Source organism: Apiotrichum porosum (genome assembly GCF_003942205.1).
Source record: "Apiotrichum porosum strain DSM 27194 chromosome Unknown scaffold_18, whole genome shotgun sequence".
Taxonomy (NCBI): Eukaryota; Fungi; Basidiomycota; class Tremellomycetes; order Trichosporonales; family Trichosporonaceae; genus Apiotrichum; species Apiotrichum porosum.
Genome location: NW_021167125.1, coordinates 376433 through 388327, shown reverse-complemented (window position 1 = coordinate 388327; position 11895 = coordinate 376433). Strand labels below are relative to the sequence as shown.

The 11895-nt window shown below is 56.1% G+C and overlaps 3 protein-coding genes across 3 annotated transcripts; 1 reads left to right on the top strand and 2 right to left on the bottom strand.

Moving 5' to 3' along the window:
- Positions 1-3119: 3119 nt before the first annotated feature.
- Positions 3120-3816, bottom strand: EHS24_003814 (uncharacterized protein; the record flags this gene model as incomplete). The annotated part of the gene is made up of 2 exons (XM_028619455.1): positions 3120-3627; positions 3695-3816. The coding sequence occupies 2 exons, from the start codon at positions 3814-3816 to the stop codon at positions 3120-3122; spliced, it is 630 nt and encodes a 209-aa protein (XP_028472324.1).
- A 699-nt stretch (positions 3817-4515) lies between these two features.
- On the bottom strand, positions 4516-6671 carry EHS24_003813 (uncharacterized protein; the record flags this gene model as incomplete). Its single annotated transcript, XM_028619454.1, has 5 exons — positions 4516-5345; positions 5403-5491; positions 5607-5733; positions 5854-6029; positions 6088-6671. 5 exons carry the CDS (start codon positions 6669-6671, stop codon positions 4516-4518), a joined length of 1806 nt encoding a protein of 601 aa, XP_028472323.1.
- Positions 6672-10573: 3902 nt separating this feature from the next.
- Positions 10574-11801, top strand: EHS24_003812 (uncharacterized protein; the record flags this gene model as incomplete). The annotated part of the gene is made up of 5 exons (XM_028619453.1): positions 10574-10708; positions 10755-10826; positions 10870-10996; positions 11035-11155; positions 11198-11801. The coding sequence occupies 5 exons, from the start codon at positions 10574-10576 to the stop codon at positions 11799-11801; spliced, it is 1059 nt and encodes a 352-aa protein (XP_028472322.1).
- Positions 11802-11895: the final 94 nt, after the last annotated feature.

Below are 11895 nucleotides of genomic sequence, written 5' to 3'. Positions count from 1 at the left end.
AACCCCTAACCCCCTAACCCCCTAACCCCCTAACCCCCTAACCCCCTAACCCCCTAACCCCCTAACCCCCTAACCCCCTAACCCCCTAACCCCCTAACCCCCTAACCCCCTAACCCCCTAACCCCTAACCCCCTAACCCCTAACCCCCTAACCCCCTAACCCCCTAACCCCCTAACCCCCTAACCCCCTAACCAGCATGCCCTGCTTCTCCTACTCCAAGCAGTCCAGCAGGACCTTAGACACCTCCAGAGGACTCTCAAGTCTGAGGATCTAATGGAACTCTGGGAAGACTTGGACATGGCCCTATGGGACAAGGCAAGAAGTATCAGAGGGGCTGCACGTGTAATGGACCCAGAGAAGGACAACACCCTCTTGTCTCTCCCAGTCAAGCTGGGTGGCCTTGGCCTTCTCTCCCATTCCACCTGTGCCCCCCTGGCTTATGTGGCCTCCACTGGAGCTGCATCTGTCATACTTCACCCCCTCCTTGGTGATCCTGGTCCAGACCCTCCTGAGCCCCCCTCCCAGCACAGTCTCTGTCTGGATGCCTTCAAGTCCGCCCAGGCAGACTTGACACTTGCTCTGCCTCCCCTCCAACAACAAGCACTGGTTGAGAATTCCTCAGCACTTGGCAGGCAGTGGCTCTCAGCCATCCCCTCCAGTGCAATCCTGAGGCTCACCAACTTTGAGGTGGCAGCAGCTCTGCAGCTGAGGACAATGGTGCCCAGCACCTCGCCCAGCTGCAGACATTGTGGACATGGAAACTTCCATGGACATGATGAAGTGTGCCCACACAAGTCCAAGTGGACTGTGGCTAGGCATGAGCAGGTGAAGAAGGTGATAGCTGGCACCCTCAATATCATCCCAGACATTGAGGTCCACCTTGAACCCTTCATCAGTGACACTACACACAGGAGGAATGACATAAGAATCTCTGGCTCCCATGCCTCTGGGCTGGCCAACCATGAGTATGACATCTCCATTGTGTCACTGGGCTCTGTCCAGGCCAGGACCACTGTCTCCCCACCTGGGTTCACTGGATCCACCCTGGAGAGGGCTTCTGCCACTGTCCACAAATTCCTTGACTCTGTATCTAGGGAGAAATTCAGAAATCTCCCTAGCTCTGCTGCCACCCCCTTCACTCCCCTCATCTTTTCTTTGGGTGGTGTCATGGAACACAGGACTGCCCAAGCCCTCCACACCTGGGGTGAGGTCCTACCTCCCCATTCCCACAGGATGCTTTGTATCAGACTCAGTCTCACCCTCCTTCGCGCCAGAGTGAGAAACTTTGATCTCTGGTCCCATTGAGCCAAGAAACTGCCACGTCTACTATAGTATCCTCCTCCCATAGTTCTTAGTAGTCAAAACCGATGCAGCCCCCTACCCCCTAACCCTTGAGGTGGCAGCAGCTCTGCAGCTGAGGACAATGGTGCCCAGCACCTCGCCCAGCTGCAGACATTGTGGACATGGAAACTTCCATGGACATGATGAAGTGTGCCCACACAAGTCCAAGTGGACTGTGGCTAGGCATGAGCAGGTGAAGAAGGTGATAGCTGGCACCCTCAATATCATCCCAGACATTGAGGTCCACCTTGAACCCTTCATCAGTGACACTACACACAGGAGGAATGACATAAGAATCTCTGGCTCCCATGCCTCTGGGCTGGCCAACCATGAGTATGACATCTCCATTGTGTCACTGGGCTCTGTCCAGGCCAGGACCACTGTCTCCCCACCTGGGTTCACTGGATCCACCCTGGAGAGGGCTTCTGCCACTGTCCACAAATTCCTTGACTCTGTATCTAGGGAGAAATTCAGAAATCTCCCTAGCTCTGCTGCCACCCCCTTCACTCCCCTCATCTTTTCTTTGGGTGGTGTCATGGAACACAGGACTGCCCAAGCCCTCCACACCTGGGGTGAGGTCCTACCTCCCCATTCCCACAGGATGCTTTGTATCAGACTCAGTCTCACCCTCCTTCGCGCCAGAGTGAGAAACTTTGATCTCTGGTCCCATTGAGCCAAGAAACTGCCACGTCTACTATAGTATCCTCCTCCCATAGTTCTTAGTAGTCAAAACCGATGCAGCCCCCTACCCCCTAACCCTTACGTTGAAGCTTGGGGGTCAACCCCCAAACTTGTTTGGGGGTTGCCAGCAGCCCATAGACGTCACAAACACTGGGGCAGTCAGCACCAGACCATAAGCAAAATGTTGGGGGTTGGAATGGACACAAGGGAGCGCTGCAGGGGGTCTGGCAATGATCAGAAACATTTGGGGGGTCATTAGAACTTACACTTCAAGGTCCATTACAAGAACATGCACTGCATAATGTCAGTTGTAATGAATAATAAATGCCAAGTCCAAATAAAATTTGGGGGTCAGTTACAACTTACAGAGGCACACTGTGGACGTCTAGGCAGGCCCAGCAGACCCCACAAAGGCCCAAAACTCGACAGGCAACACTGTAATAGTCAGCACACAGTCAAATCCCATGGGGGTCAACCCCCAAAACAGTGAACACACAGGAGGAATGACATAAGAATCTCTGGCTCCCATGCCTCTGGGCTGGCCAACCATGAGTATGACATCTCCATTGTGTCACTGGGCTCTGTCCAGGCCAGGACCACTGTCTCCCCTCCTGGGTTCACTGGATCCACCCTGGAGAGGGCTTCTGCCACTGTCCACAAATTCCTTGACTCTGTATCTAGGGAGAAATTCAGAAATCTCACTAGCTCTGCTGCCACCCCCTTCACTCCCCTCATCTTTTCTTTGGGTGGTGTCATGGAACACAGGACTGCCCAAGCCCTCCACACCTGGGGTGAGGTCCTACCTCCCCATTCCCATAGGATGCTTTGTATCAGACTCAGTCTCACCCTCCTTCGTGCCAGAGTGAGAAACTTTGATCTCTGGTCCCATTGAGCCACGAAACTGCCACGTCTACTATAGTATCCTCCTCCCATAGTTCTTAGTAGTCAAACCCGATGCAGCCCCCTACCCCCTAACCCAGTCTCAAGATGAGTGATATCGACAAGGGAGGCGAGAGACTTGTTCACCATGTGGAGTTTGTCGACAGGAGATGACCGGAGCACCTTTTGACATCATGCCCTGTATTCAGTAAATGTATCTAGGATGAATTCTGTCGGACCGCAGGGCTGCAACAATGAGCCGCTACTCGAGACTCAAGAGCCATGTGAAAATGCTCCCAGCACCCGACACCCATCCGACCGTATGGCGTGGACGCCACGTTGAAATCATGAAGCTTGCCGTCAGACCACAGATTGCGCTCGCCGTCTGACCGGCGCAGCTTGTGGCAATGGATGAGGGTTGTGCCTTCGGGGTCGAGCAGGAACTGAGCCATGAAGATGGATGTGTTCGTACGCTCTGAGGCACCAAAAGAGACGTAGATGCCAGCCTCCTTGGTCGCGGTGATGATCGTCTCACACTCACTCGAGCCAACCTCGAGCGATTGCTCAATGTAGTAGTTGACCTCGGAAGGATTGCTGGTCAAGGCAAACGGATAACCAGGGAACCGCGTCTCGGGGAATGGAGCAGACCCACGCCTGATCTCAACACCGCGCTCCACGGTCCACGTGAGGTTGGCTGCTGCAGAAAAGACGTTGACGTTTGCAGGACTTCGAGCAGGGGTAACCCAAGTCAGTGTGTGATTGCTGCAAGGAAAAGAAATGAAAGCATACTCACTAAGGCGACACGTGAACGGCAGCGACGACGAAACTCTCTGGGTCAAGGTGGTTGTAAAAGCCCCCGCCGACATCACGCTTGATAACACGATTCTCGGACACAGGGGTGTAAGGTAAGGCCATCGTGGAGGAGGCGAAGGCGGCGGTAAAAAGGCACGAAGCGCGCATAGCTGACTGGTGTGAAGAAGGGAACGAGGGAACAGGGGAAAACTGGTGAAGCGACCAAAGGTAAGGCCAGCTTCACGTTCTTTACGTGGATCGGCCGGACGTACAGCACGGAAAGAAAGCGCCCACGCCAGACATGCACTACTGCAGTACTGCAATGACAGAAAGCGTGCACGCCAGTCATACTGCAAAGCCAAAGATGCCGAGGTTAGCCCGCTATGTATGGCTACATATCCTGAACCCCTGATTGGTGATATCTCTGGAATTCTGGAAATCGAGGAGATAAGACGTCAGGACGCTTCGCGCTCGCAGCACAACTGACCTTCCCAATTGCACGGGCAGGCGCGACGCGCGTTAGGAAGATATAGCCGTGACAAATGCCGCGACACCCATTTCGGCAACTGTACTCATGTTATGTGTTTAGGTCGTGTCACGACCCCTTCTGGGAAACTGCCTATTAGCGTCTAGCCTGGCTCTCGCAGCCCTGTGTCTCTGGTCCCATTGAGCTTGCACTGGCGTGTCAACTAGAGCCTCTTCTTCCCATAGATCTTAGTAGACAAACCGATTCACCCACTACCCCCCCTGTCCGTTGCGGTTCAGTTGGATGGGCTGTGGGCACTGGAATTCATCCTCAACAGCTGTTGCGACCGCGGACATCTACTCCGGCAGGATAGGAAGCACGAGGCACGACGCGTACTTGCCGCCAGTGTGCACCGTGTGCACGCCGACGTTGGCGTCCTGGGGGGTCGTGGGGGGCGGGAGATGGGGCAGATCGGTCTGGCCCATGTGGTGCCCGCTGACGCGAAGCATGATGCCCTCGCCAGGCCCAAACACCATGCCCATGGGCCAGGGCGTGATTTCCAGTGGGACGATGGTGCTGCGCGGGACTGGCTCTCGCTTGTCATGTTTGTACACGACCACGTTGGGGTCGGTGGAGAGAGTGTCATCGCGCGACACTGCGTGCGAGGCGCGTAGCTGGCCCTGGGCACCGAGAGTCGTCGTGACGCTCGTCTCGAGCTCGATTGGCTCCGTGACAGGGAAATTATTGTGTTTGAGAAGCGTGCCCTGCTTGCTGACCTTGCGCAGCTGGACAACGACGTCCATGTCGTCGTGCTCGTCGCAGCTCATGTAGAGTTTGACCTTGGCGTAGCCTGCTACCTCAGTGCGGCGGTCGAAGTGCAGCACAAAGTCCGAGGTTGCCGTCAGGCTGTGCCCCTCGTGGGCGATCTGCGCGTGGGCCGTAGGCGCAGACGCAGAGAGGCTCCCGGCCGCCGCGTCCAGGAAGTAGGTCACGCGCATGGTCCGTTCGACAGGGTACGTCTGCTCCGGGCGCTCAATGACTGTCGGCTCGGGGCTACCGTCGAAACCCAACATACTGAGGCGCACGCGCGGCGTGTCCGTCTCCCACCCATTCTGTACTCCCTTAGCGTACCGGTCGTAAAAGCGCTGCAGATCGTTCACATTCTCTGGGCAGAACTGGTCGTACCCTGTCATGTCAGTAGTTGAGAGGCGACTGGGACAGGTGGCAGCGGACGGAGACTCACACTCTTGATACGGGTGCACACGCAGCCACTTGTTGGCCGTCTTGGCCTTTTCAAACGCCGCGAACGAGCCGTGGGTGTGAAGAGTAGACCTGATATTAGCGTGGGCATTAGAAAAGGATCGGCATCTGGACAATGTTTATGCCAGACTCCCGAGTGGACGAAAGTGGAAATGTGGGCATATGGGGTGGTGCGACTGGGACTCACGAGTACGACGCAACGACGTACATGGGAACGTCAATGTTCTCGAGGCGCGCCCGCTTGGTCTCCCAGTAGTCGTCGCGCAGAGGATGGTTGGCGCGGGCGTTGTGGATGTCCTCCGCAGAGCCGTGTCCTGCGGCAGTTAGTCACGCTGTTTGTGTTTCGCATCTCTTTCTGCCCGGTGCTAGGCGTCTGTCTCCTCTTGTTGCCTCTGTCTACTTGCCCTGCGCGCCGACAGCCTCGATCAACTCACCAGCAAATGACTGGCCGATAGCCTCCGTAAAATCCAACAAGTGTGGGATGCCGCCGCGCAGATACATGTCATCATATATGTCCGCCGCGCCCTCCCAGGGCGCAATGGCCTTGAGTGCCGGGTGTTGGAAGCGCGACGCAAAGTGGAGCTGACAGATTGCGAGCCACGAGTTTCCGCTGTAGACACACCGGGTGAGCCAGATGAAATTCTGCCGGCGCCGCCGATCAGACTCACGCCATGACAACCGAGCCATTGCACCACGGCTGCGCCGCTAGCCAGGTCACCGTGTCGTAGATGTCCTCGGCCTCCTGCTGACCCCAGTACGCAATGTCGCCGCCAGAGTAGGCCGACCCGCGTGCGTCAATGTTCACGACGGCGTATCCGCGGTCGGCCCAGTTGGCGGGGTCGGGCGCTTCCCATGCGTGGTACCCGCTCAACGCGTCGCGAGGAACGCCCGAGTTGTTGGGCGCGACAACATGGTACTGGAACGGGCTGCCACCCTTGCTGTAAGGCGACCAGGCCAGGATGGCAGGAACTTTGATGGCGGTCAGGGAGGGATCCGACGACAGCGGGCGAAACACGTCCGTGTACAGCGTCACACCGTCGCGCATCGGCACCGCGAGGTCGCGCTCAAAGACCGTGTCAACGGCAAAGGCGCGCAGGCCAGGCTCCTTGCGGTGGCCGGCAGGGAGCACATTGCGTTCGCCGGGGGCAAAGCCGGGGTAATGCCAAAGAGGGTGGTGCTCTGGACGCGGGAGGCGCACATACGGGATATCGGGGAAGCGCGCCTTGAGGGCTTCAGTGGTCGAAGCAGTCATGATTGGTAGATGTGAGCTGTGGTCTTGATTGTGGGTGTGGGATTTGGTGTGGGTGTGGGATTTGGTGTGGGTGTGGGTGTAGGTAAGTGGCAATGTCGTTGGCCAGCTCCTTTATATATGTAAACAACAGCAGCGACGCATTAGTTGCACGCACGTTCCCGCATGTGTGTACCTCCTGGGACCACCTAGCCCTCGTCGCAGCGGTGGTCAGATGACGGTGAGGTTGGCGTTGCGTCCGCTGGATAAGTGAAACCCGAGGATAGGTTGCAGACTTGTCGTTGAATTCGCCGCAAAGAGGCCGATGAAAGCCCATGACATGAGACACATGACGAGATAGCCAGATGGGGCGGGGGTGGGCGAACACATCATCGAGATCATGTCCGCATTCCATGTTTGCGTGGCCAGGCACGTACGTGTCGTGCGTGCTGTGCGTCTGCAGTTCGTCCAGGCGCACCAGGCCCACAAGCCCCACATATGTGTTGTGTACTTCAGCGCCGCTCGGGGGCCACCCGGGGCCCGTCACGCCACACTTGGTGCCCCTCGGGGCCAAGGAGCCACATGTGTGGTATCATTCGGGAGCCCCGGCGCCGGTGGGGATTGTTCTGCGCCATGGGAGCTGAACGGGTCAGACGCTACAAACCACTGCTACGAACGCTGCTGCACCCCGTCGGCCTCAGAGCCCCGGCCTCAAGCATTGATTTCCGTCACAGGTTCTAGATTCCTCGCCTGGAGCGAGAATGAGTAGTGGTCGCCATAGACTGCCGCGGACCAACAGTCCTACGACGTTACATACAGGGGCCAACACCTACAGTACATGAACGTCCATGAGAGATGTACGAAACAGCCACAGGCTCCAGTACCGACGCTTGGGCTGATCGCGTACGCCGAGGTTCGTAAATGGCCAATGTGGCTCAGCCGGGTTCTCGCGGTTAGGGCCCTCGGACCAGTGTTGGGTTACGATATTTGCTAGGTGACCGGAGAATTGGGACAATTCATGTGTCGGTGACCGGCCGACCGGCCAGACTGGACACGATATCGGTCGGCCACCGGTTGGAGCGTGGGTGATCAGTTCAGGACAATACCGACAGGTGAATCGCCCAGCTCCAACTCCCCCACACTCATTCACCTGCGTGCCCGGTCAAACAGTGTCAATTACCAAGTACGGGAAGCATGCCTGTGCAGTCCTCGTTGGCTTCTTCTGCTCGATAATGTGAACCTTGGCTCGACCACGGCGACGGCCATTAGGGCAACTTCACACATTCGGTCCATGGCAGCGCTGACTGGCAGGTGGAATGGGCATGGTGTTCAACCCGGCGTGTTCTGTTGTCCCCCGGCCCCGGTTTGACCGTCCCGTTAAATGGCGCTTGGGATTATCGCAGCCCGTTCAGGTGTAGGAGACACCGTTTGTTCGGTCCCGTCTTCAACCTTGCTGTACCGCATCTGTTGTTTCTGCTTTGCTGTAGGTTGCCTGCATGCCCATTAGGAAATGTCTGGAAACCAAATGCGGGCAGTCAGTTGAAGTCGCTGCAACTTGCCTTGCAACTGGGGTGTATCCCCCCATCAACTATGTTGACGAATCTCGAATACATCTGAGATGCTATCGCGCTCAGATCACCGATCAAAGTCCAGCCTAAATAGATTAACTATCTGGTCGAAATGCTCTGCCGAAGACAGTGGGTCAGCGCTGACACTGCCACTGCCTGTTGTGTCCATGTCCAGCGCTGCTTCAAACAGGGTGGCATACAGAAGCATCGCACTGTTGGTGTCGTTCCGTAAGGCTGCTGCAAGCAGCATCCCGTCGACCAGTTCCCTCAGCGTGTCTAGAGTCTGTCGTGTTTGGGGGGCAAAGGTGCCTGGATCACTGATGCACATCAACTGGCGTGGTTAGCACATCCTATGCTTCGCCCTTACCTTGAACAGGACCATGGCCGGATAACTGAAAGCAATCAGCGTCTATCTCAGTCACTTGACACCTACACTATCATAATGACTGCCATGTTTGAACAGGGAACAAGCATGCCGCCCTCTCGTAGGCCATGTATGGCGGCCTGGACACCATCTAGTGCCACCTCATACAACCGTTCGGTCGGCGCATCGTCAGCCTCCCCAAGGAGAGACACAGGGATCGTGCTGAGAGTATGCAGCAGGCGGACATGCCGGTAGACAAATAGTTCGCAAGGAGCTGAGTGAGCAGCGAGAATGGCGAGGGAAACTCACAAACATGTTTATGCCACTGGTTATACCACAGGGCCAGTTGGTCGTGGACAGCTTCGTCTGTCATTTGATTTGATGTCTCCCAAATGTGCCGGATGTGTACAGTCGCGGACAGACGCTTGTCTTCGTCCGAAGCGAGTATATGCGACGCCCAGTTGAATGCTCGTTCGCAGATCAACGGGTCCATCGCCCACCGTCTTGGACGCCCGAGATGGGTGCTTTGCGCAATGTCATGCAAGTAGACTGAGAAATATGTTCGCTCACGAATTCTCTCCGCTCTGCCGTGGTGATCGGCTGTCACGTCGGCGTTAGATGGAAGGGAAGGCGTGACATGTCCTCCGAGTTCTGTGAACATGTTGGCAGCCACGCCAATGTCTGTCAGTCAGCTCCGCATGAATAGCCACGAACAAAACCAGCCTGGATCGTCCATTGCCGGGTTACACAAGTAGTTTGCTGCAAGACAGAGCCCCTGGACGATGGAAACTGACCGGTTGCCGTTTATGAGAATATGATTGGTGATATCAACCACCAACGTCTTCAAAGGCGGCGCAATATGCCGTGAAAGTGGACAAAACAACGAAGAGACTGCACAGACCACTGTAAACAGAAATGTCGAACAGGATAGCAACGCGGTGGGTGTCTGCAGCACTGGGTCTAGCGAGAAACACCAGCTAGAAAGGTTGTCATTGAAGCGCTTGAACAACCGCACAGCATCTTTCATAGTTAGCATGCCCAGTGTGAGTGGGTCAAACTGTGGTAGGTGGTCTGGTTTGGGTGTTGCGAAGATCGACTCGTCCGTTACGACCCAATCTGTGCGCTGGCCGATCATCGAGTGAATGAGGACACACGGGCTGGAACGACCTGGCGGCCATTGGGTGGTCTCACCGTAGCCGATTGGCCTGGGATTGGTGGGCTCACGGTGCAAGGTTGACGTCGACAAATCAGAGCCTGCCCTATGTGACAGGGCGATTTGGGAGGCAGCCGGATGGGACACTGCTGCGAGCCGGGGACGTTTGATGTTGATGACGTCTCCACTACGCCCTTTGCGTCGAGTACCTTTGCGGTGTGGTTGGTACTCGCATGCTTCTTCCAGACGCTGGCATCGATGACAGGGCGCCGTTGGAAGCTCTCCGGCGTTAAGAACGGGCTGACACCGAGTCTTGGAGCGCCGGCACGCTAAACATGCGCCGAACAACAGCGGTGGCGGTAGTCGGATCGAATTTTCTGTCGTAGTCGGAGGAGAGGAGGCGTCGGTGAGATTCGCAGTGCCTGTCATTGGAGATGGGAGGTCCATGTTGAGCGACGACAGACAGAGATGAAGTCGGTGTGGAGCGCGAAGATAGGGGTTACAGTCGGTGACCGGTCTGCCCGGATGCCCCCAATCCGGCGGGATTAAAAGCGCTGTTGGATGCGCTTATCTGAGTGTCGGTCACCGATGTTGGATGCGCTTATCTGAAGGTCGGTCACCGACACGCCAATCAGAGGGACCAGAGGCCAGAGGAGGGCCAGAAATTTCCCATAGTTTTGCCTACAACGAGTCACCAACGGGCCATCCATGATACAATTGTTGCATGGCGCCCTATCTTTTGGGGTCATAGACATCGATGCCTGTATATAAAACGAGCTCACTGCGGCAGTGATGGCTTTAACGAACACCAACAGTCAACGTCAACAGCCTCATCAACAACATGCCTATCATTCGCGTCGCCGTACCTCAGTGGGAGCCCGCCTGGTTTGACAAGGCCGCTACCACGCAGCGTGTTGTGGAGCTTATCAAAGAGGCGGCTGACGGCGGCGCCAAACTAGTCGCTTTTGGCGAGCTTGTACGTATTATCGTAATTGGAGCAGGCTTTGGTGCTGACAAGTCAGGCCATCCCTGGATATCCCACTTACCTGTTCGGTGGACGAATGGAAGACATTTATGCGCATAACATCGACTATGTACGTGGAGAAGAGTCGAATTCCCGGTGTGCTAATGGAGCAGTTCAACAACTCTCTTGACCTCGATGGTGCCGAGATCCATGCCATCCGCATCGCTGCCCAGGCGAACAAGATCATCGTCCACGTTGGCTTTTCGGAGATTGATGGCAAGACTCTGTACATGGGAAACGGTGAGACATACACAGGGTCCACCATTCTGACTTGTCAGTGGTCATTGATGAACACGGCGAAATCATTCTGCACCGTCGCAAAATCAAGCCTAGCCATTACGAGCGAACCCTCTTTGGAGATGCGGGGCCAGAGAGTGTGGTTAATGTGGTCGAGACAAGGTACGCGCAACGGGAACACGAGCTCCGAGCTGACTGGTACAGCATTGGTCGCATCTCAGTGTTGAATTGTTGGGAACACTGTCAGCCACTGCTCAAGTACCACACCTATTCGCAGAGGCCTCTAATCCATATTGCCGCATGGCCACTCCTCCACCGTTGGAGTGGCAAGGGACATTGGGCAATGTCCAACGAGGCTGGCCTCGCTGTGACGCGTACCGTTGCCTTTGAAGCCGGGGCCTTCACCCTCATGTGCAGCCAGTTCATGTCCAAGGCAGGCCTCGAGAAAAATAAGGTCCACGGCCTCGTACTCAAGGACGAGGCAAATGGCTGTGGCCCTGTCGTTGAAGGTGGTGGTGTCAGCCGGGTCTATGGCCCCGACGGGTCACAGTTGACGGAGTCGATTCCGGACACGGCGGAACAGATCGTCTATTCCGATTTGGACACCGACATGGTTTATTTGACGGCCCAGGCGCAGGACGTAGTGGGCCACTACTCTCGCCCCGACATCTTCCAGCTGGTCGTTAACAAGACCCCAGCTCCTCGGGTCGTCTATCGCAACGAGGACGGCTCAGTCCACACTGTGACTAAAACAATCACCCCGTTCAAGGCAATTGCGATCGGGACGGAGCAAGAAGGCGAGCGCTAGGGCATTGATGCGGTTTATGTTTAGAAGTGTACCCCCAAATAGGATGCATGTTAGAGTTACGGTCTCTGGGCCAGGACGGGATATACATTCGGCC